The 24,605-nt window shown below is 50.5% G+C and overlaps 2 protein-coding genes and 1 long non-coding RNA gene across 10 annotated transcripts in view; 2 read left to right on the top strand and 1 right to left on the bottom strand.

Moving 5' to 3' along the window:
• The window catches only part of ACAD10 (acyl-CoA dehydrogenase family member 10), a 40,753-nt gene extending 28,977 nt beyond the window's left edge, over nt 1–11,776 (top strand). For 4 of the 5 annotated variants that reach the window (XM_019733875.3, XM_019733873.3, XM_074321047.2 and 1 more), the window contains exons 13-21: nt 625–1,025; nt 4,430–4,570; nt 4,955–5,092; nt 5,207–5,297; nt 6,092–6,250; nt 6,895–7,067; nt 9,160–9,303; nt 10,331–10,408; nt 10,980–11,776. In XM_019733875.3, the coding sequence (XP_019589434.3) occupies nt 625–1,025; nt 4,430–4,570; nt 4,955–5,092; nt 5,207–5,297; nt 6,092–6,250; nt 6,895–7,067; nt 9,160–9,303; nt 10,331–10,408; nt 10,980–11,120 (1,466 nt within the window). In that variant the 3' untranslated portion in view covers nt 11,121–11,776. Of the gene's footprint in view, nt 1–624; nt 1,026–4,429; nt 4,571–4,954; nt 5,093–5,206; nt 5,298–6,091; nt 6,251–6,894; nt 7,068–9,159; nt 9,304–10,330; nt 10,410–10,979 lie in introns of those variants that run through there. The other variant, XR_002137526.3, reaches the window with a different exon arrangement.
• LOC148757337 (uncharacterized) overlaps nt 1–24,605 on the bottom strand; it is a 53,075-nt gene that overhangs the window by 20,014 nt on the left and 8,456 nt on the right. The window contains exon 2 of one of the 2 annotated variants that reach the window (XR_016022405.1): nt 23,689–23,905. The exons of the other annotated variant lie outside the window; for it this stretch is intronic. This is a non-coding gene — a long non-coding RNA (uncharacterized LOC148757337). The remainder of the gene's footprint in view (nt 1–23,688; nt 23,906–24,605) is intronic. 2 annotated transcript variants of the gene reach the window in all.
• Nucleotides 22,033–24,605, top strand: part of ALDH2 (aldehyde dehydrogenase 2 family member) — a 29,139-nt gene continuing 26,566 nt past the window's right edge. For all 3 annotated transcript variants that reach the window (XM_074321053.2, XM_019733888.3, XM_019733887.3), the window contains exon 1: nt 22,033–22,255. In XM_074321053.2, the coding sequence (XP_074177154.2) occupies nt 22,130–22,255 (126 nt within the window). In that variant the 5' untranslated portion in view covers nt 22,033–22,129. The remainder of the gene's footprint in view (nt 22,256–24,605) is intronic.

Genomic DNA, 24,605 nt, shown 5'->3' with positions numbered 1-24,605 from the left:
ACACTTTAGAAAGAGGGTATACGTACACCATACCTAAATAAAAAAAATCCTTTCTGAAAAAGTCTTGAGCATATTAAAGAAAGCAAAAGAGAGAGTGAGAGCATGACTAGAGTGACTTCTGTGACGCTGGTGATGGTGTCGACCTAACAAAATGGAGCCTAGAAACTGGCCATTATTCTAATCCTGTGTGAGCCTGTTTTGTCAGTTTCATAGCAGGGCCAGTGTAGGATAATGCAGGGCTGCCTGTTACCCACTGGGGACAGCAGAAGTAATTTGGGGGTGTTACTGATTTAATTTAGTTTCTTTAGGAAAAGAGGTCAAGAGCAGGCCAACTGAGTTCCACTTCTGGCTCCCAGCCCACTGATGTAAGCTCAGGCATGTCTCCTCCATCTCTGACTTAAATCCTTACCCTAAAGTGGGGATTAAAGCAGTCATGCTGCTTAGGGAGTTCAGTGAGCTCTGAGGACACACATAAAGCGGTACGCTCGCTAACACCATGTCTGGTCCATGGCAGATACTCAGCAAGTGGTAGTAGCTGCTGATATAATAACAATATTATCATGTGTTAGCATTATGGCTAAGGGCAGTTTAGGAGTAATCACGATTTTCTTTGCTTCTGCTCAGGGCAGGCAAGCTTGGCAACCACTGAACAAAATGGAAAGCTGACTGAATTTATGTCCAATCTGGCATGGGACTTTGCAGTCAAAGAAGGGTTCCGGATTTTCAAAGAGATGCCAGCCACAAAACCATTAACGAGGTCCTACCACACATGGGCCGGTCCACAGTCTCTGCTGAGCCGCCCAGGAACCAGGAGTTATATAAGCCTTCCAGAATCTTCCCCAGCTCATGCCCCAAAGGGAGCTCTGGTTATCTCTCCAGAGGGCCTTTCCCCACCAGTCAGGGAGCTGTACCAGCGGTTGGGGCAGTTTATGGAGCGACATGTGTATCCTGCTGAGCCAGAGCTGCGGAGTCATCAGGCCTCAGCTGAGAGATGGACCCCTTCCCCACTGGTTGAAGAGCTCAAGGTAAAGTGGCCTTTTGAGAGTCGGTGAGACCTCATTAAGGTGGTAGCACCTCAGCTGCCCTGGGCACACCTGCTCCCTCCAGGTAGTGAAGAGACAGGAGAGCTGAGCTGAATTACCTTTGCTTTCCACCATCACTGGGAATTCCTTGCTGTGGTTTATAACCATATTGGGGCAGGTGGGCCCAATATGCAGATTTGAATTATGTACATTTGAAACAGTATGATATTAAATACATCAGTTAATAAAGTCTGTCTTTAAAGAACCCATAATGTCAAAGCTAAAGGGCCACATCAGTTGTAAACTGTGTGCTGTTTTTGCATGACGACACCACTTTAGTTCTTGACACGGTTAGTCTTGGCCTGTCTTAGTTTTTAAGTTATTTGAGGTCTTCAGAAGCACATATTTTGCCTATAATACAACCATCACCTACTTTTAAAAAAAGTAGCATCATCACTTTTTTCTAGTTAAAAACCAAATTGCAAAATTAACCAAAGCTCAACCGTGACAAAAGTACGTAACATAGAAAGAAAGCGTTCTCTACAATTCTCCACCCTTTGTGGTAACCACCGTGAACAATGTGGTACTTAGGCTGCCAGCTTCTTCTTTCAGTTCTATACTAACATATGTGATTATCCCTATGTTGTAATGGATCACCCTGCTTGCTCATTCGAATCTCCTGCTTGCTCATTGAACTTAATGACATGTCACCTTCCCCTGCCAGCACACCGAGAGATCGACCTCTGAAGGGTTCTGCAGTGGGTGCACCATGATTTATTTGCCCTCCCCCAGCTGAGGGACACTGGGTGTCTCAGTCACAGGCTAGGTAAAAGACCCAGAAGCCACCTCTGGGTCACCTGAGGAGCCAAGGCCGTCAGCTAGCTGCTGCCATGGACAGGGGGGCCGAAGACCCAGCATTAGAAGACAGCAGATGCTGCCACAGGAAGGCAGGCTGCAGGGAGCAGGGCCAAGGCTACCACACGAGCTGCCAGCTAGGAGGTCTCCCCTGGATGCCTCCTCAGGATTTGGCGTTTGAGGTGGGAATTTTCAGGTGGCCAGGTGTAGGTCCCATGGCTTTGGTGCCAGGAAGCAGGGAGGAGGGCGTATCTGGCCCCCTTCATCTTCGGCAGTGGGAGACTCGGCCTTGACCCCAACAAAATGTATACAGTGAGGGAGTCCCCCAGAATGAGAACAGGGTTTGGATCCTGGTGCGCTGAATGCTCTCATCTGTTTCTGTGTACGCTTATTGTTTCCACAGGATAAACTTTGAAGTAAAACTACTGGTCCAAGAATGAGACCACTTAGAGTTTTAATAAATATTGCCAAATTTTCATTCAGAAGGTTTTACCGACCTACACTGCCATCATTAACGTGTGAGATGCCTGTTCCCCACCTGCTGGCCCCCACATTTATCCTCGCACATCTGGTATAAGCACAGAGGCATTGGAAAAGCAAACACTCATGCAGCAGACACCCCCAGACTCTACATCAGATGCCTAGGAGAAACCTAGCTTAGTGAACATTCTGCTTCTCGTTACAGTGGAATAGGAGCATCTGGTAACTAGGATTTTGGGGTGAAGTGGTGAAATTGTAGCCCCTGGCTTTTATCCAGTGTCATTACTACCCATAAATGAAAAGTATTTGGCCATTTGCAATGCATTTCATACATCCTGTGAAGGAAGCATTATTCACCTCGATTTAAACGTTAGGAAACGGATTTGTCCAGGGAGACAGCTAGAAAGAATAAGCACCTGGATTCAAAGCCAGAACCTCTGGGCTCAAATTCTGTGGGTCCCCCGACCCCCAACTACAAGATAATTATATTCATTTCCTCATTGTACCTCTTCTCAGAACTCCCTTGCTTCCTACATCTCCCTTCCCATTCTACTTTATTTGTTCCAACTAACCTGCCCTTCTCCTTGGCCACTGCACTCTGAGCTAATTAGCTTTGCCCAGAATACAAGGCAAGTCATGTACTGATTCTAGCAGAACATGTCATTGAGACCGGGCCCAATATAAACGTCCACAATCAGGCCAGCTGGCTCCTCCCAGCGAGAAGAAGTGATGGTAATTACATCCATAATGACTAATTAGCGCAGCCTGCCAGCTTCAGTGTCAGGCACTTTATGTGTTATCTCATTTAATCCTCACAACACCCAGGGAGGTGGGTGCTGTGGCCGTTGGTGAGTTTGGGCTGCCTGGTGTCCATTCCCCTCTCTCTTGGTAGCAGTACCCCACTTTCATTTGGGGGCATTCCCTCCCCGCTTCGGCTGTATGCAAGACTGTCAGTCAAGGGGCCAGCCCAGCCACCCCCAGCCAAGAAGTGAGCATGTGAGCCAAGTGGTGCCAGCCAGTCGCTTCCCGGAATTGGGAGAGTGAACAGTGTTTTCAGGATAGAAAACAGTTGGCACTCACTCATTCCACAGCGGGGGCCCTGCAGGATGGCTGAGCATCCTGGCCTATCGTGATCCTGTAGGCTCCCTGGGTCACTGTCCAATTCTGAGCCTTGTTCTCTAATCTGAGCTCCTGAGAACCTTCCCATTTGGTTCCTGTTTTCCTTTCGTGAGCCACAGTCTGTTGGTATTGCTACAGTTCGGTAATCCTGACCGATAGGGTGGGTGGGTGGTCACACCCCATTTCACAGATGAGGAAACTGAAACATGCAGATTCAGTGTCTTGGCCAAGGTCTCCCAGCCAGGGGTGGCAGGGCTGGGTCCAACTGAAGGCCTGAGCTCCTGACCCCAGGCAAGACTTCCTTGTTACCTACCATGTTTCCCCGAAAATAAGATCTACCCAGAAAATAAGCCCTAGCATGATTTTTCAGGAAGACATCCCCTGAACGTAAGCCCTAATGCGTCTTTCGGAGCAAACCTTAATGGAAGACCTGGTCTTATTTTTGGGGAAAAATGGTAGGCAGGCGCTACCTTCAGAAATCTGGGGTTACTTGTCTTAGGAGCGATGTGCCTCTTAAAGGAAGCTGGTTCGGGCCCTCTCCTTATGCACCGTGTCAGGGCCGCTAAGTCTGCAGCCATGTGTAATTCACCCTGTCACGCAAAATAAAGGATCCTCCAGTCTCTGTGCTCACGGAGAGTGTTCTCCGAAGATTCATTATTATACTAACAATGCTGCCTGTACGTGGGGTGTCTGGTTAGTGAACAGTGTTTTCAGGCTAGAAAACAGCTGACCCTCCCTCACTCCACAGCAGGGGATGTCTGCTGCCATCCTGGCCTCCCGGTGCTGACGCCACCCCACATCCAGCCTGCTGGTGCGGACTTGCGTCGTTTTTGGCGCACACTTCATCTTTGGCTGCCTACCTTCTTCTCTCTAATCCCTTTCATTAGTTTCCACAGGCCACAATAAAATGACAGCACCCACTGTACTTCCCTGACTGACTTTTCCCGTGTTAGGAGAAAGCCAAGGCCGAAGGACTTTGGAACCTCTTCTTGCCCTTGGAGGCTGATCCCGAGAGAAAATATGGAGCAGGACTGACCAACGTGGAGTATGCGCATCTGTGTGAACGCATGGGCACGTCTCTGTATGCCCCTGAGGTACCTTCTCTAAAGCTGTCCTCTGAGTGAGGCTGTCCTCGTCCTCCGTAAGAACCAGTTCCCCTCCCGCACTGGCAGGGTTTCCTCCACCGGGCGCTGGACTCAGGGGCACTGCCACAACCATAAACTTCTAACGAGGGAGGACAGCTACTGGCGGGTGGCTGGAGGCAGAGCAGGAAAGCAGCTCAGGGTGGGAGTCTCCAGGGGAGATGGGAGCCATCCGGGCTTCATGGGCTCTGAAACACTGCATTCGGATGCTTTGCATTGCTCTGGGGAGAGAACGAACTCTCACGAGGGTGACAGAGGGCCCTGGTTCCCGCTTCCTGGGTATTTGAAGTTTTAAATATGGACATGGGAGTCACTTATGATTTTTTTCCTTTTCAGATATTTAACTGTTCTGCTCCAGACACAGGGAACATGGAGCTTCTGGTGCGCTATGGCACCGAGGAGCAGAAGGCCCGCTGGCTGGTGCCGCTGCTGGAGGGGAAGGCCCGCTCCTGTTTTGCCATGACGGAGCCCCAGGTACCACACCCAGGGCTTTCTTATCAGGCCAGACCCTTGCCCGGTGCAACGTGGTCTCTACCGTCCAGGGGACGCGGGGCCCTGGCCATCTCAGCAGCATGTGCTTTCACTTAGGTTGCCTCATCAGACGCCACCAACATTGAGTCTTCCATCAGAGAGGAGGATAACTTCTATGTCATAAATGGTCACAAGTGGTGGATTTCAGGTATTTGGCCTGAAATTCTTTTTTCAATTACACATCAGTGGGTCTATGTTGATAAGCGTGTCACTCTCTGCCCTTGGAATTTATGGTAGGGGTGGCTTCTTTGCCAGTTGATGCAAAAGAGATTCTGTGCTCCCAGCAGAGGCAGCAAACCCTAGGGGAACCAAAGGTTCCATGTGGGTCACCAATGACCACACATGTGACAGTTCTAGGAATTTCACTGTCTCCCCACTCTCTTCATTTACCTTGGGCATCTCCCTTTAGAAAGGCAGACGGTCACTTCCTCAGTGGCGTCTCCCTATGTGAGATCAGGGGACTACATCAGAAGGCTTAGTGACAACCTGCTGTTCGTCACGCGTTGTCTGCGGGGCCCGCTGTAAGAGCTGTGTGGATCTCGCCTCGCTGAGTCCCCACACCTCCCCAGAAGGTACATATTAGTATCCTCATATCACAGAGGAGGAAACTAGGTCAGAGAAGTGACTGAAGGTACTGCGCCGCCCCGCAGCCCCAAGCAAGAAGGGGGATCCCGAAGGAAGGGTTTGCCTGTTTCTGAAGCCCGTGCCCGAAGCCATTATGTGTACACCGCCTATGGGAACAGCAGACCGCCTGCTGGTGAGGCAGTAGCAGTTGTCCGTCTCTTGTCTTTATATTTTCTACTCCACATGGCACTTTAAGAAAAAAAGTGTTCAAGAGCTGCTCGCTGGCTTCGGCTTTCCTGGTCCAGGACTGCGTCTGCAAAGAGATGTGATGGCCCTGGCGTCAGATGATGGGGGTCTGTCTCTCTCCTTTCCTTGCAGGCATCCTGGATCCTCGCTGCCAGCTCTGTGTGTTTATGGGAAAAACAGACCCACATGCCCCACGCCACCAGCAGCAGTCCGTGCTCTTGGTTCCCATGGACTCCCCGGGGATAAAAGTCATCCGGCCTCTGACGGTATATGGGCTGGAGGACGCACCAGGTTAGCCCCGAGCCACTCCTGTGTGTGGGTCTGAGCCTGGGACACACTCAGCACGCAACACCTCTCAGGGCAGGATGACCTTTGGAGGGCCACATGCTTTTGCATTTCATTTCCATCCGTGAAGATCAACCACATTTCAGACAGGCATTTATACTTTGTTTTTTCTCTTCTAAACTCAGAAGATAAGCCAGAATCTGTGAGATAAGAAGGCCACACAGGACAGTAGCAGGAAGTACATTCCAAACCTGCTCTTCTAGAGCCCGATGGACAGCTGAGCAGCAGGAGGCCTGGAGGTCCTCACAGGGCGTCTTCTGGCTGCGGACAGCATTCACAGGTGGACTTTCAGTGTGTCCACGGGATCACATCGTTAGCGTCGCATATTACTAGGCAGTTTCAGTTTTTGGTAGAGTCATTATGTTTTGGAGGGGGAATGGCAAACTATTCATTTGACATTGTAAATCACTGATTTATTTTCTATCTTTGATAGTTTCCTTCCTGCCCTCCCCGCCAACTATGTCCTAGTTAGAAGGTTGAATAAAAGGCAGGAATATTGCCTGCAGGTGACCTGAACTGAGGCAAGGGATAAACACACCCCAGGAAACGGGTGGGTGAATCGCTTAGGAGGCAACGTTTGGGTCTTTCAGGTGGCCACGGTGAAGTCCTGTTTGAGCAGGTGCGCGTGCCCAAGGAGAACATGGTCCTGGGCCCCGGCCGTGGCTTTGAGATCGCCCAGGGCCGACTGGGTCCTGGCAGGATCCACCACTGCATGCGGCTGGTCGGGTACTCGGAGAGGGCCCTGGCGCTCATGAAGGCCCGTGTGAGTGCTTCCCTGTCTGCCCGGCTCTGACCCAGAGCCGCTTGTATGCTTCGCTATCAGACCTCAGATCCTAGCTGTTCTGAGAGCCAACTTAGCAGGTGAAGCAAGGTGTTCTTGCTCAGAAGCTGTGTCCCTGTCTTTGCTTTGCATCTGCTACTTTGCTCAGGTTAGAAGTTCAGAATAGAACCGGCCTCACTCTGTCGAGGTGACCAGGGGAAAAAGGCTGGGCTCTGCGGCAGCAGAGAGCAGGGGTCCAAGGTCCAAAGGGTCACCAGCTGCCGAGGACCATTACTGCTACTAATCCATCTTTAAAAATCAGATACCAGGAAAAACCTGCGTTGTGGCTTTTGTCCCTGGGGTTCCAGAATCTGGCCCTGAGTATGTCCAGAAAACTTTATTCTGCTGTAACCTCACAGGTTGAAAGCCCAAGCAAGGGAGAGCTATTGCTGGGAACAATCATTCAAATCATTGGTATCGATTTCACAAAGATGACACAAATCCTTGAGACCAAATCAGTGTCTCACAGGAAACTACAAAGAACATGGGCCAATGCATTTGGATTACTGAGCAAATCTTTTGTGATTTACAACCATGTGTTTGTGTGTGTGTGTGTGAGAGAGAGAGAGAGAGAGAGAGAGAGAGAGAGAGAGAGAGAAGGAGAGAGAGAGATGTTACAGTCTTTTGAATTGAGGCTGATCAGTTATTTTTGGGGGCTCAGTGTGGTACTTCAGCCCCGTCCTACTCTGCAACTCGGACCGGTCTTCCCGCATTGCAGTCTGACCGTATGTGTCACACGTCTTCAGGAGGGGCAGAGCGCTGACACAGCAGCTCCACTCATAGGACTTGGTCACAAGGGAGTAATTAGGAGTCTACAAAAGATTTGATCGGAGGAGGTTCACCGTAGTACTGATTATAATAGCAAAGTGTTGGGAACAACCAACGTGTAAGGCTAATAATCAGAGCCTGGTCAGATAAACCTGGTACAGGCGTGCAGTGAAATTCCAAAATGATGCTGGAGGAATCTATGTCTTAACACAGACGGATGATCACTGTTTACTCTGAAAAGAGAAAAAGAGGCTACAAAACAGTATGTGGAGTATGACTCCATTTTTATAAAAACTGCATGTGTATGTAGATACATGTAAAAATTCTAGAAAGATAGCCAGCAGATATCTTCTGTAAGTAACTAGAGATGGGATTCTAGGTGTTTCTAGTTTTTTTGTCTGAAAATTTATACTTTTTCTGCCATGAGATATACAGAGGGTGACCCAAAAATGTACACACATTTTAAGAAAGGAAAACTATTAAAATTGTAATGCTCGATATATACCAATAACAAAAGATGAATACACATCACGTGACTTCTGTAATGACAAGAGGTGCTCAGAGTGGTTACCATCGGCACCCAGACACTTCTGATGATGGCGAACTACTGCTTGAGCAACGTTGACCAGTGTCCACTTGTTTACATTTTTTTAGCACCCCCGGTAATTACTTGTGTAGTAATTTTTAGTTAAAACTAAAGGAGAAAACAAAACTAAAAAATCTGAAACAAAACAAGTGAAAAAAAGAATCCCTTACAATCTTTTCTGATGGCTCATGACTTTCAAAGACACTAGAATGCCTGTTGCAGTAACAGCTGCCCACAATAGGGCTCTGGCACCCAGACTTTGCTCCCTAGGGCGCCCCTGGGGGGTGGGGGGGTGTAAGGCCAGGCCTCGGCAGCAGAGGGCGCCCTCTCCCCGCCTGTGTGACACGCCCGCAGTCACTGTGTAATTCCGAGTTGCCCTGGGTGAGATGCTGGCTTAGACCTAAAAGGACTGTTCCTGCCTGGCAGCCCAGAGGGAGCTCAACTGCGGGAGAGAAGGGATTCCTGGAAGTACTCAGCGCAGCCACCACGCTGACCATCTCTGCAGTGCACGGAGTATCTGTGTCTGGACCTCTGTCTCCCTGGAAATCACTGGCAACCCCGTAGATGCTGGCACATTCCTGCTTCCACTCCCTGCCCTCTCCTGCTCTCTCCTGTGTGGCTCCACCTACCTCCTCTGCAGGGCACCAGCCCATGTCTAAGCCATGTCTCCCGTGTCCACAGGTGAAGTCCCGTGTGGCCTTCGGGAAGCCCCTGGTAGAGCAGGGCACGCTCCTGGCGGATATCGCCCAGTCGCGCGTGGAGATTGAGCAGGCCCGGCTGTTGGTGCTGAAAGCTGCCCACCTCATGGACGTGGCAGGAAATAAGGTAGGAGGCCAAGGGGCCTCACAGATGGCCGGTGCTGAGGTCGCCTGAGGGAATCCCTCCCGGGAATCTACACTGACCCTTCCCCATTCAGCACGGAGAAAGAGCTTGGTTTCTTGACATTAATAACTTTGCTTCAACAGTAACTTTGCTGGAACTATTTGGGCAGCTTTTCGAAAATGGAAAAGGCACACCAAAAGAGGACTGAACTCTGTTTTACTGACCTGGTGAACTTCTGGGTGCAAGACAGTGGGCCTGACAGGGTCACACAGCCCCCTGGCCTCAGCCCTGCCTGCGCCTGGACTACCAGGCCCCGTAGTTTGCAAACTAAGACGCAGCACAGGGGTTCGCCAAGAGCGGCTTTGTTTTCCAGCGTGACGATCCTCCTCCTCAAACAGCTCTTTCTGAGTGCCTCAGGTGGCCGCCTGGCACGATGCCCTGCTGACCCATCTTCTCCAGCCCTCCATGGAGCAGCCTTCACCCCTTAGCCAAGAGGCTTCAGTACTGGGGGGGGGGGGTGACCCAGGCTCTAATTCCCGGTTCCTTGGCTCTAGTACCAGACATCGAGGCTCTCGGGGGGCCTGGCTTCAATGCCCCAACCCAGGGCAGATTCTTGCAGCGTGGTTCTCCAGAGTCCTGGCTGGTCTTGGTCCGCTGTTGGGCTGGAGATGGAGGAGCTGGTTGTGACTGTGATCGAAGCACAAGCCACACCCCACTCTGCCTTCTGTGTGTGGTGGAGATGCCCCCATCATCTGGGAAGACGTCTGTATGCCTGAGTCTGTCCCTTGACCAGGCACTTGCCCACACCTCACCACATCCCTAGTCACCATGATTGCACCCGCCATGCCCCCAGGGGCTGGGCACATGCCGAGCACCAGTCAGGGGCTGCCTCATGGAGCTTGTGGTCCAGCAGGACCTCAGGTCTCTCTTCTGAGCCCTTGTTTCTGCTTCTCCCGTGAAACTGATTATTCTTCCAAGTGTTCTGCCCTCGGGTGTGCTCTCCTGACGTCGTCTCTTCCTCTTCTCACAGGCTGCAGCTTTAGATATTGCCATGATTAAAATGGTGGCCCCGTCCCTGGCCTCCCGAGTGATTGATCGTGCCATTCAGGTGAGCACAGACTGGACGGCTGCTTCTCTGACATTCCAACACATGCAGAACTCCCTCGCCTTCAGCCACTCGACCTGTAAGCTCTGACAACCACCCTTTGTCACCCTCTCACCACGCATGTCATTTCCCTGTTCCTCCTCGGGACAACCCTACAGGGAGTTCCTCCTCGGGACAACCCTACAGGGAAGGCCACGTTCCTACTCCCACTGTGAATGTGAGGGAACAGGCACAGAAAAGTGGAGTGACTTGTCCAAGGTCATTCAGCTTGCAGGTAGCCGATCTCGGATTTACGGGAACTTGGTCCCTACTGTACCGGAGCCCCACCTCCTAACCGTGTGGGGCACCGCCTCCCCAAATCTTAACACCTGGCCCAACACAGAGATTTCCCGGTGGCAGAAGTCACCTAGCAGAGTCACCCCAGCCGAAGTCTTCCAGAACACTAGTCATCACACGGGGTGGGGCCGCCCTGGGAGGACAGCTGTCAGACAGCTGCCATTCCACAGGCCCTCGTGCCCGGGCCCTCACAGATGAGGGCTCACCCAGCCTCCTCCCCTCTCGCCCTGTCTGCCAGGCCTTCGGAGCAGCAGGGCTGAGCAGTGACTACCCGCTGGCCCAGTTCTTTGCCTGGGCCAGAGCGCTGCGCTTTGCCGACGGCCCTGACGAGGTGCACCGGGCGGCGGTGGCCAAAATGGAGTTGAAGCGCCACGTTTAGAGCATAAGGACTGGGAGCCAGCAGGCTGTGCCAGGCCCGTGCCACCCAACACGCTGCATGATGCGCTTCGAGAGGCCTGGTATGTGTGATTCTTCGCCCCACCCGGCAGCTCTACCCTGGGACGATCACCATGCACACAACCTTTCTGGGTCCCCACAGGAGACATTTCTGGGAGAAGCCTTGCGTTTGCTGTGTCAGGCAAGGAGGACGGGGCTGAGCTGAGGGCTGAGCAGGTTCCGGGACAGAGCCCGGAAAGCTGCTCTCCTTCCGTCTCAGTGGGGGGGGGGGGGGCAGCCCACGCCCCCTCTCCCTCTGGCTGTGGGAATCTGAACAAGTATTAGCAGCCCAGCTAGGAGCTAGGTGCTCCCTATAGGGGGGCTTCCTGCTCTGTGGGGCTCCCCAGCAAGCAAAGGGGCAGCCACAAGGGACTGCAGCTAAAGAGCTAGGCTGAGTGCTCCTGGGAAAATGGAACCGGAAGCGTGAAGCCACTGCCATCTGCTCTTCTTCACTTGAATGTCCACGACACAGAACACTAATTAAGATGCTATTTTGGAAAGGGGCTTTGGGAACACAAAGGACTAAGAAAAGCCATCTCAGAGTCTTTGGGAATGTCTCCATCATACAGAAGGAACTCAGAATAAAGTCCACACTTCAGTTCCTCTGTCTGGTGCCGCAGTTGCCTCCTGACGTGTGTGTTTACATGGGACCCTGTCCAGTGCAACAGCCCTTACGTGAGGGGGGCACAGATGCTGTGACCCCTGGTTGGTCCCTAATCGGCTGTCTACCACTGCTCAAGAGAATGTCACCAACAGACTACGGCTTTCTGGTGTATGAGGGCCCCTGCCACCTCCACACTCCTCCATCTGCTCTGTAGTCCCATGTGGGGGAGGGACGGGTGGTAGACAAGATGCCATTACAACGCAGAGAGCCGTGTCCTCCTCTGGGAGGGGAGGGGAAATGAGTCCTTCGAGAAATGGGGACCCCGTGAGCCAGGTGACATGCCACCAGCGGTTAGGACTCAGTCTGCTAATCTCATAATTCACGATGTGGCCAACCAGATGGGCAGGGACTGTCCCTTCATCTGCCACATTGCAGACCTGACCTCAAGGGAACTGCTTTGCCTGAGATAGTGCCCACTTGCTGCAGCCGGGCCATGCACCCTCGTGGTACAGTATAGTCCTGAGGGGCTTGTGAAAGGGCTCCCCAGCTCTTCTCACCCCAGCGTCGGGGAGGCAGGCCCTCTTCAGCCACGCTGCCCATTGCTCACAGAAAGTAACGTTAAATTCAAACCCCCACACTAACTGCTGTCACAACACCAGCCACACTGGCAAACAACCTTTGGCAGAATCTGTCAGGGTTCGAGCAGCCAAAGCCCTGGCTTCAGGCCTCAGGAGGGAGGGGGTGGTTTTTAAAAAGAAAGTGCCTTGGCCAGTGGCCTGACATCACATGACCCTCAGAATTCCTCTTGTGTCCTCTGAGGTTAACTTTGCTTAACTAGTTCACAAGCTTGTGCAGCTGCAGGGATGAAAATAGTCGAACTGCAGGGCGATCCCTTGTCTTCCTCAGAGACTCTGCTGCAAAGGTGGGAGGCACTCGGCAGCATGGTGAGCGCTGCCTGCAGAATGTGATGTCACTGAGATGCGGCCTCCACGGCCCCCCCTCCAGGGTCTCCAATTCTGTTCAGTCATTCCACTCTCAACTGCCCCCCAGCTCTAGGCCTGGCACCGTTCTTGGCCCTGGGGGATGTGCAGGAAAACAGGCAAAGCTGCGATTCTCAGGGAGTTCACATCCCGAGTGAGGGAGGGCAGTGAGTGCCGAGCCCGAGGTGTGCTAGGACTTGCTGGGGGTTTGGGGAGCGGGGCGCGGAGGGGGGAGGGCGCTCTCCAGAAGAGGCATTTGAGCCAGATCTGCATGATAAGAACGGGCAAGGGTGCTCCAGAAGGAGGAGCAGCAAATGCCGAGGCCGGGGAAGGGGAGGGAGGTGGCCCATGTCTCTGGGTTGAGGAGCAGGAAGAGGGCCAGTAGTGTGGGGTGTTGATCAAGAGTTTGGTGTTGACTCGACATGTGCCAAAATAGTTTAGGTAGTGGGGTGACAGCACTTGATTTGAGTTTTGAAAAGATCCTTCTGCTCTACAAAGTTTACCAGGACAAAGAAAGAATAAAGGTGGATTAGAGCTGGTTCAAAGTTCCCTTACGTTGCTGAAGGCTCCAAGAGAACCAACCATAAAATTAAAGAAAGAAAAAAAAGGAAAGGAAAAAAAAAGGAACTGGATCAGGGCTTTAAGATATCAACAAAGGAATCAAAGAATAAAGGAAATCTAACCTGGTCCTAATCTGATTTTTTTCCCCACCTTCAGCAAACAATTGCCACTTCTGGGTGGCCAAACAGTTAAGTAATGTAGTGATGCCCTCGGCATTGTGCTTCTGGGGAATGGAAGTCAGCGTGTGGTTGTGGGTACATGCTTGGCGGTGCGTAAGCTTGGTTTGGTAATGATTGTGCCTGACCAGTTTTATTTGTGGAACACTTAGCATCTTGCCACCATCCCTGTACGTGGTTGGACCTGCCTTCTTATTAGCTGTCTTGGGGAAGGGAACCAAATGTGATCATAACATACGAATGATTTTTTTCTCACAGCAATATTCTATCCCAAAGCAACTGAACATACATTCCTCACTGTTCTCTTGGCAAACATCGGGGGCTAGATTTCTGTGCGGCTGAGCCTTCCTCAGTCAGTCACAGGTGCACAGGCTTCCACCAAGGATACCAACTGTGGTGGGGGCTTTCATCCCTTCCTGCTCTCCCTCCTCATTCCCCAAGCAGCAAATTGTGGTCTTGGCATCCCCAAGCTGCCTGTGCGCCCCCAAGCCCTGATTTCAGATACTGTCAGATAATTCCAGAATACCCCTATAGAGGCAGAAAGAAAGAGACTGAATTCCACCTTCAGTTGGAACTGCCCCTGGGTGGGGCCCCTACAAGACAGCAGCTGGGATGCTGCTGAAAGAACAGGCTCTGGTGTTCTCCGCCACATATGCCCATCTCAGAACCCCCCCGTGCTTGCCTAGAGATGGCCCCTGCCTGTCACCACCCAGACCTTCAGAGTTTCCCAGGGACGCCTTGAGGATGCCACAGCCGAGTTGCAGCTTGCCTGTCTGCAGCCACAGCGACATGTGGCCCAGGCCCCGGGCGGAGGCATTGATTATCATCCCTGAGACATCTGGGTCCATAGCTATACTGCCCTCCCCGGTGCGACGTGGCTGCAGACTTCCCCTCCATGGACCTCAGCAATTGTGAGTGTCAGAGCAGTCAGACGGAGGAGTCCCAGGTTCCAGCAACCTGGGGCCCAAACCTGTGACCGTCTGTTGGACAAGTACTCTGGGAGCAGAGTTTCTTTTCATCGAGATGGCTGAGTAGAGAAATGGCTTCAAGGGGATTCACGATCATATCAGCGTTAGATAGATAACCACCAGATAACATAGCAGTAAAGACAGTCAAAGATAAAGACATACTACTAAGCAGTAAGAACAGACAGTAATCAGCGATGTGCTACTGCAACAGTGAAGACGACCCAGTGTGAACTGACCGCCACTGCCACTTGTACAGGGACATTTCAGAGGGAGAACGAGAGAGCAGGGAGGGTGAATGGTGGGGGCTGCGCAGGGACTTTCCTGCTAAATTTATCAAAAGCAGGATGCAGGGGCAGTCCGTGTGAATCCATCTGGCTTGCTACCTGGCTCTTATGAAGTTAGGCTCCTCGCCTCCCACAGAGACAGGGAGGCAGGGTCTGACCTGCAGGTGTTGGCTGGAACAAACAGCAACTTCCTCTGGTAGCTCTGAGTTTTCTCAGGCAGGCACTTTCACCAGGGTCAGGTCATTCTAGGGAGGCGGCCTTGAGCTGTTAGAAACTATGTTAGTGTTTGTTTAAGTCTGTTATTGTAGTGGGGGTGGACTAAATAATTTGTGCTGAGAGTCTGCAGTTTCTACAGGCCAAGATTAAAGCCTAGTCAACAAGGAAGCTTCGAGAAGCCTAACTAGTTTGGTCAAAGAGAGAGCTTCTGGATTCAAGGATTTGAATCCTGGCTCCATGACAGATTCGCTGGGTGACGATGGGAAGCGATTTTGCATCTTGTGGAGCTGGTTTTCTCATTTAGAAAATGGGGAGAACAGCACTCCCCTTCCATGATTGTTGGACGATTAAATGAGATGACTTACGGCTTATAAGAAGCCAGTAGGACATGCCAGGTTTTCACAAGTGCCTGGGGTTCGCAGCGGGCTAAAGAGGAGATACAAGCCTGTGGGGGCTTCAATCAGGGCCTAGGACCCGCTGGGACCAGCTAACCTTCTCACACTGTAATGTGCAAAGCAATTAACCTGGGGGTACTAGACTTATTGGGGTGATCACGTTATAAGGTACATAAATGTCTAATCACTATGTTGTACATCTGAAACTAATATAATATTGTTTGTCAACTGCAATTGGAAAATAAATTAATTTTAAAAAGTTAACCTGGGGATCTGATTAAATGCAGAGTGTGATTCAGTAGGTGTGCCTTTCTAACAGGCGCACAACCAATGCTGCTTGCTTGGGGACCCCACTGGGGAAGGAAGGATGAGGAGAATGGCCAGACTCCCCACACTGGATTGCCCAGGAGTGGGGCAGCACCACCTGGATGGCATCATAGCGAGTGGGTACTTAGAAATACCAAGTGCCAAAAACTGTACCCACCGTATTTCCCCGAAAATAAGACCTAACCGACCATCAGCTCTAATGCATCTTTTGGAGCAAAAATTAATATAAGACCCGGTCTAATATAATATAATAAATATAATACCAGGTTTTATATAATTTTTACTCCAAAAGGCACATTAGAGCTGATGGTCCAGCTAGTCTTATTTTCAGGGAAACACGGTGTTATTTTGAACCTTTCTAACAATTGGCAGATGCTTTTTTTCTGCGCATTTTAGAGGCGAGGAGATTGAGGTTCAAAAAGGTTGCATGACTTGCCTGAGTTCACAACGCCAATCAATGAATTCAAACCTAAATTCAGAGACTGTGAGCTCTTTCCACTCTGAGGCTCAAGTTTTTAGGATCTCTAAGGGGCTTCCCAGAGGTGCTGGCTGCCTCACCGGGAAAAGGAGGAGGGAAAAAAATCCCACCTAGCCAAGGAGAGCTGTCCTGCCATGAATAAAGTACGTGGGTTCTTCCTGATGACTATTTCCAAAGCCAGGTCATCTCAGGAACACCTCCTCACTGCCTCCGGGGCGGTGTCTGCCCTGGGGGCCTGGCTGTTTGTGCGCTGTGGTGAGCCAGCTGTCTGTCCCACGTATCTGTGTGCGCAAATGTGGAGGGCAGCCTGGCACGGTGCTGGACCACATTTTTCCTCCTGATTCTAAGGGAGAATGTCTTCCTGCTTAAATGCTGCTTTGAATTGCCCTTCTAACATCCATTGTTTGGAAAAAGAAAAACAAAAGAACAAAAAACACTTCCATTTGACATAATCAGTGTCCCAGAACGGGACTAAATAAATATCTAAAATCTCACCATTCGGTGACCTTGAAGGACACCTCAGTTACCACCTTTTTTAGAGAGCAGGTGAAAGTAGGTTTTTTTCAACCTGAAAACACTCAGTTGGGCCCTAACAATGGCATTGTTTTGGAGTATTTTCAAAGCTAAGAACATGTATGTTTTCCTAGAGGAGTGAAGTGACTGTTTCTTATCAACTGGGTGCCTCCGCCAGGACCTCAGAGCTGTGAGAAGGTACCATTTAGCCATGTCGAAGCATCTCCCCTATGCAGCATCCTCAAAAGAAGGTATATTCCGCTTGCTTAGTTTCTTCCCCTGCTCACTCTTCTGCCCTCTAAGGATATTTCACTTTGGTCACTGTCAATTCTGGCAATGAAGCCATAGACAAGAGGAAGTAGTGAATGAGAAAGTTGGACCTAGAGAAAAAGATTTCTTAAAAATCTGAACAAAGATTTAGTTAAGAGCAAGAAAACAGGGCCAGCCCGGTGGCTCAGGTGGTTGGAGCTCCATGCTCCTAACTCTGAAGGCTGCTGGTTCGATTCCCACATGGGCCAGTGGGCTCTCAACCACAAGGTTGCCAGTTCAACTCCTCCAGTCCCACAAGGGATGGTGGGCTGCGCCCCCTGCAACTAAGATTGAACATGGCACCTTGAGCTGAGCTGCTTCCTGGATGGCTCAGTTGGTTGGAGCACTGGCTGGGCTCTCAACCACAAGGTTGCCAGTTCGATTCCTCGACTCCTGCAAGGGATGGTGGGCTGCGCCCCCTGCAATTAGCAACAGCAACTAGACCTGGAGCTGAGCTGCGCCCCCCACAACTAAGACTGAAAGGACAACAACTTGAAGCTGAATGGCACCCTCCACAACTAAGATTGAAAGGACAACTTGACTTGGAAAAAAGTCCTGGAAGTCCACACTGTTCCCCAGTAAAGTCCTGTTCCCCTTCCCCAATAAAGTCTTTAAAAAAATAAATAAATAAAAATAAAAGAGCAAGAAAACAGATTGAGGGCTGGCCTGGTGGCTCAGGCGGTTGGAGCTCCATGCTCCTAACGCCAAAAGCTGCCCGTTCGATTCCCACATGGGCCAGTGGGCTCTCAACCACAAGGTTGCCAGTTCGATTCCTTAACTCCCGCAAGTTTTGGGCTCTCAAAACTGGGAGGCCAAGAAAGCTGCTGGTGGGGGATGGTGAGCGCCACAAACTAGAATAAATGAACCTGTGAAGCAACACGTGTGCTATATACCAAGACACACAACCAGGGGACCCAAGCCTGTCGCTGCACACTATCTCAACATATATGAATGTCTACAAGCTAACACTCACATTTCTCCTTCCCTGCCCCACGAACAAATGGACTGCTTCTCCTGGCTTCCCCTCCCTGCTGTACAGCAGCGGGTAGAAACCTCAGCACCGTCTTCCCCTCCTTCACCCTCATCTCCACACAGCAACCCGTCAATCCCACCCCCATGCGCTCCTGCACAGCCATCCCCGTTGCTTCTAACCAGGTCCTCGTCACCTCTCATGCCCGTTCTCCGCTTCCTGCCTGTCTCCTCTCCATATAACCAATTTTCCATGCTGCCCCAGAAGGATCCCTCAAAAGCACACGTGCAAACTCATCACTTCCAGGCTTAAAAATCTTGGGTAGGGGCAGCCAGTTAGCTCAGTTGGTTAGAGCGCGGTGCCCTTAACAACAAGGTTGCCAGTTCAATCCCCACATGGGCCACTGTGAGCTGCGCCCTCCACAACTAGATTGAAACAACTACTTGACTTGGAGCTGATGGGTCCTGGAAAAAACACACTTAAATAAAAGTTAAAAAAAGAAAAATCAACAAAATGAAAGGCAACCTATGGGATGGGATAAAATATTTGCAAATCACATATCTGATAAGGGGTTAATATCCAAATAATATAAAGAACTCAATTCAATAGCAAAAACAAACAAACAAAACCCCCACAAATAACCTGATTTAAAAGTGGGCAGAGAAAGTAAATAGGCATTTTTCCAAAGAAGACATACAAATGGCCACAGGTACATGAAAAGAGGCTCACCATCATGAATCATCAGGGAAATGCAAATCAAAACCACAATGAGCTATCACCTCACACCTGTGAGAATGGCTGTCATCAACAAAGCAAGCCATAACATGTTGGTAAGGACTAGAGAAAAGAGAACCCTCTGGCACTGTTGGTGGGAATGTAAACTGGTGTAGCCACTATGGAAAACAGTATGGACGTTCCTCAAAAAATTAAAAATAGAACTACCGTATGATCAGGCGATCCGTATTTATCCAAAGGAAATGAAATCAGGATCTCGAAGAGATGTCTGCACGCCCACGTTCACTGAAGCATTACTCACATTTGCCAAGACATGGAAACAAACTAAGTGCCCACCAACAGATGAATGGATAAAGAGGTATGGTACAGACACATCATGGAATATGTCAGCCGTGAGAAAGAAATCCTGCCATTTGCAACGATATGGATGGAACATGAGGGTGCTATGCTAATGAGACAAGTTAGTAGTGAAAGACAAATACTGTATGATCCCAGTTAGACGTGGAACCTGAGAACGCCACACTCATAGAAACAGTACAATGGTGGTCACCAGGGGTTGGGGCGTGGGGCAAATGAGTGAATGTTGGTCAAATAGTAGAAATTTCCAGTTATAAGATGAATAAATTACGGAGATTGAATGTACAGCGTGGTGATTATAGTTAACAATACGGTATTATACACTTGCAAGTTGCTACAAGAGTAGGTCTTAAATGTTCTCACAAGAAAAAAGAAATGGTAATTATGTGACGTGATGGAGATGTCAGCTAGTGCCAAGGTGGTAACCATGTTGCATTATATAAATGTATCAAATCAACATGTTGTGGACCTTAAACTTATACAATGTTACATGTCAATTATATCTCAATAAAGTTGAAAAAAAAGTACTAGAAAAAAAGTAGGAGAAAAATTTTAAATAATCTCAGAGTGGGAAAGCCTTTCTAGGCATGACATAAAAGCCGGAGGCATAAAAGAAAGTATTGACTAGAAAAACCCCACAAAAAAATAAACAAACCCCCTCCCAAAACAAAAACAAAAGGCATAAACTAAGTAAAAAGATAAATGAGGATTGGCAGAAAGCATTTGCACTACATATGACAGAACAAATGTTAATTGCCTTGATATATATATATATATATATATATATATATAGAGAGAGAGAGAGAGAGAGAGAGAGAGAGAGAGAGAGAGAGAGAGAGAGAAAGCATCTATAAATCAATTTTAAAGAAACAGACAACCAGTCTAATAGGAAAACGAATAGGGACATGAACAGTTAGCTTGTGGCAGAGGAAGAACACGACTTCATACCGGCCAAGACGCTCAAGCTCAGTCCTAAGAAGAGAAATGCAAATTAATGCAAGAGTGAACTGTTATTTTTCACCTTTCTGATTAGTAGAGTAAAAAGAATTCTGATAAACTGTGTTGGTGAGCGTGTGAGGAAACCCAGACACGACAGGGCATGGGGTGTAAATTAATCAAACCTCTATGAAGGGTAATATAACAGTATCTATAATTAAACTGTAACTATCCTTTGACTTAGAAGTTCCATTTCTATGAATTTCTCAAGTAAGTTGAGGATATAAATCTCAGCACTGTTGGTAATGGGAAAAGGTTGGAAGCCACCTAAATGTCCATCCATGGGAAATTCATTTACATGCACCAATGGAATTCTATGTATCTGTTAAGGAGAAAGGGGACACTTTCCCTGTGTGCTGCTGTAGACCCACCTCCCCCACACATTATTAACTGAAAAAAGTAAGCTGTCTCGGGGAAGGAGTGCTGCATTCAGAGAAGAGAGGGAGACACGTTTCTCCGTGTACCTCTGCAGAGGACCTCCAAACCGCTTTCCCCTTCTTCCTGGGCACACAGCTCCACTCGCTTCCCAGCCTCCTTCCTACATATGGAGGGATGCCCACCAGACTGATGTCTGGATAAAGAAACAGACTCAGCCCATAAAACCTTCCCATGTGCCATCCTTAATGCTTTTTTCTCCTCTGGTTGTGACTCTGGGAATCAGGTGTTGACCTCAGAGTCACACTAAGGAAAGGGCCTGGGTCCCTGAGTTCCTGCCTGGAGGGCGACATTTGTGTCACAAAGTGAGCAGCGACTTTGTGTTTAGTCATTGGAATGTCCTGGCTTATCTGTTGTGGCAGCTCTGTTAACTATTACGATATCCGTTTGATGTATTAGTTCTTTAAAGTAAAACACAACAAAACTAAGTCTCTCTCTCTGTTGGTTCCTTTCGGACTGTGGATGGACGAACACCTTACCCGGGATTTCATAGCTGGGCCTTGGTCAACTGCTTTGGCGTCAGCTTCAGGGGCTCCAGCCTCAAACAGGAGCCCAGACACTTGCTGTTTAGATGTGTCCCTTTCCTCTGCTCCTCTGCTGTTAAAACGCACTTATCTTTGCACAGCTCAGCCCATCCTGCCACGTTTCTTCGCCTCCTCCTGTAGCTTTTGCTGATAGTTAGGTATCTGGTTGAAATGCACACATTTGATCCGATACCCAGCCCCCTTTCTGTCCAACATCCTCTCATTCCTACCTGCATCCTCCCTCGGTGCCCAGCCCTGGAATGTCTATGGAAAAAAACAGTTTGCAAGATTCTTATTTCCCACCTTCCTGTAGTCCATTCTCCACAGAATGAGAAACCGGTAAGTTTAAGATACAAGTTAAGCAAGCCATCCTATTCTAAACTCCTCACCACGGTGTCAAAGGCCCTGACACTGCCCCTTTCACCTCCCCTTGTTCACTGGGCCCCATTCTTTCCATTTCTCTAACACATGCCAGGGTGGTTCCATCTGAAGGCCCTTGCACTTGCTGTTCTCTTTCCCTGGAAGGCTCTCCCTTAGATCTTTGTAAGACACTTACAATCTAGGTCTCACGTGTCACTGCCCGACTCCGGGATCTAGAACCCGTACACTCTGCCTCAACCATATCTTTACTGTATTCATTTCATTCACTGCCCTGTCACTCTTGAAATCATCTCGTGTTTGGTTAAAGATAAGCCTCTCCTACTAGAGTGTCAGCCCCCTGGAAGTCCGGAGGGCCAGGGTCGCTCTGGTTCAGGCCTGCACACATTAAAGATTCAACCAATGCGCGCCGAATGCGCGAGGTGGGGGCATTTCGCTACGCGGGGGCCAGTGCGGGGCACAGAAGGGGCACGGGTGGCGGGGCATCACCCGAGGGCAGCGAGCCCCCAGTCGCGACCCAAACCCGCTCCGCTTGGTGGGGAGCAGGCACTGGCAGCTGGGAGCCTCGGGGCAGCTCCGCCCGGGGCGAGGCGGTGGTGGGCACGCCCCCTGCGCCCCGCCCCGCGCCTGCCCATTGGCGGCCGCGCCGGGGGGCAGGGAGAGGTCGCGGGCGCAGTGATCCCCGGGGGCCCACGACTCCGCACACTCTGCCCGCGCGCCGCCCGGCACACCGGCTCTCCCTGCAGCATGTTGCGCGCCGCTGCGCTCGCCGCCGCGGGCCTCGGGCCCCGCCTGGGCCGCCGCCTTCTGTCGGCTGCCGCTGCCCATGCTGTGCCGGCCCCCAACCCGCAGCCCGAGGTCTTTTACAACAAGGTGAGGCAGCCGGCCGGGCCCTGTCCCTCCGGCGCTTTGTTTTCTTCAGGGTACGGAGCCTGCTGGGTGGGAAGGCCCCAGGCCTCAGTTTACCCAGTTGGGATTGGAGGAATTTGCCGCAGTTGGTCTTTGCGCACACCTTCGCTTCCCTTCCTGAGAGCATTTTGGCCCCTTAGTCGTCTCTCTCTGACAGCCCGCATTCCTTTATGCAGCTGGGACTTTGTACGTTTATTGATTTTCCTCCGAACGCCGCCTCCCGTTTTGCAGCGCCACCTCTTGGGGGTTGCATTCTCGCCCCCGCTTCGTCCTGCCCCATAGTCCTCGGTTTTCAAGCCTCTTCGTGGCCCGTGTCAGCGTAGAGCCTTCACCATCACCCACCCAAACGACGTCTTTGCAAACCCCTCTTTATAGGAACTTTTCAGCCTTTTCTTTGGTCATATCTTTTCTCCCTCGACTTAGGCCCTTCTCCAAGGAATTGCAGAAGGAAAAACAAGGAAAGGAGCGGTTCTTTTCAGCTAAAGTTCACCAGTTCGCTAAGGGAAGCCAAGGCCACTAGGCGCTCCCAGCTGCTTTCACTGCTGGCAACTGGAAAAGGATGGGGGACCTTCACCTCCCGTCCAATCCCCCAAGGAGCTAGCTGCCTTCCAAGGAGCTGGCTTTGAGCAAAGCAGGGGCTTTCCAGGATAACACTGATTCTCAGGGGCCGATTTCTTGTTCAGCCAAGACTTTGTAATATTTTCTCTTTTGATCTTTGGGTTTGGGTAAAGTACTGGAATTCAGAGAAGGAAATTGGTTACGAAAGAGTTTGTTTTGTTTGTGCGACTACTGCGGTTGCCGCCCTTCTCTGAGCTTCAATTTCTTCTGTGAAGCGGGGAGGGTGATGCCTTTGTCAGCACCGGGCCTCACCCCCCCACCCCCCCAGCCTCAGAAACAAAAGCGTTTTAGTCTTGTGCCCAGCTTTGGCACCCTGACCATTCAGAGCATTTACCTGTTTTGCTGTTTAATCCTTACAACAGCCTCTTGAGGTAGGCACTGTGAATATCTCCATCTTACAAATGAAGAGACCGAGTTACAAAGAGGTTTAGTGAGTTGCCTGAAGACTGAAGTCAGTGCCCAAGTTGAGGTTCACAACTAGATTCCCACCAGGAAGCCCTCACTCAACCAGACCATTCTGTGGTGCTACTGATGCATCTCTGGGTGGGAAGAAAGGGGTCCCTGCTGACTTAGGGTGCTGGAGAGCCGGCCCCGGGGTGACTACTTTCACAGGGGGACCTGCTTGTCTGGCCCGGAGTTTGGCTGCAAATCTGTACATGTGATGGGTAAAGGCACACTGGTGTGATTTGAAGGGATGTTACACATGGTCATTTCCGAGACAATCACAACAAAAGATAAAATACAATGTCCTTTGTATAACACAAGTGCAGTAACTGTACCTCCCCTGGTAGGCTGCTTCAGGAGTTGTTCATGCTTGGCAGACTTCAACATCAAAAAGATCAAGCAGAGAAATATCCTCAGGGGACAGGTGTCAGCATCCCCAGCCTTTGTGGCCACGGAATCTAATTCAGATCTTCCTCCTTTGTGCTGACGTGGAGGTGAGGCAATGGAGGTGAGGTCCAAATGTACACACAGGCCTGTACTCCAGATTTATTCCTGGAATGTAAATTGGGGGAGCAGAGTGAAATCTCCCTGAGACCGCTTTTCTTTATCAGATTTTATTTTTAGAATTTTTTTTCCCTCCCTTTCTTCTGCCTCCCTTCCCGTCCCCTCCTCCAGTTCAAGCCGTTGTTTCTCAGTCTAGTTGTGTAGGACACAGCTCCCTGGCCCATGCTGGTATTATGAGCCTTGCGCTCCCCCCGGCTGAGACAGTCGGTAGTCAGTCATCGGTCAGCTGCTCATAGCAGCTCATGGCAGCTCTCGCCCACTGCTGGCTGCTTACGATGGCTGCCGGCCACACACGCTGGCTGCCGGCCACTCACACTGGCTGCCGGCCACTCACGCTGGCCCTCAGCCGCCATGGCAGCACACAGCAGCCTGCGGCAGCTCACGCCAACCTCCGGCTGCTCACCGCAGCCCAGCTCCAGGGAGAGCTGTTGTTCACAATCTTAGCTGTAGAGGGTGCAGCTCACTGGTCCATGGGGGAATCAAACTGGTGACCTTGGCATTAGGAGCACGGAGCTCCAACCACCTGAGCCACCCGCCCGGCCTCCTTTATCAGATTTTTTTGAGATCATAAAAATAACACGTGCTCACTGCATAACAATGCAGAGAGTACTGTAAAACTTTACACATAGCCCATTGCATTCCTCCAAGAGTACTGTTAGCAGATAGGTGTGTGACCTTGCAGACCTTT

This window comes from Rhinolophus sinicus, chromosome 9, assembly GCF_057876585.1.
Source record: "Rhinolophus sinicus isolate RSI-liver-muscle chromosome 9, RSI-T2T, whole genome shotgun sequence".
Taxonomy (NCBI): Eukaryota; Metazoa; Chordata; class Mammalia; order Chiroptera; family Rhinolophidae; genus Rhinolophus; species Rhinolophus sinicus.
This window is presented reverse-complemented; position numbering and strand designations above follow the sequence as displayed.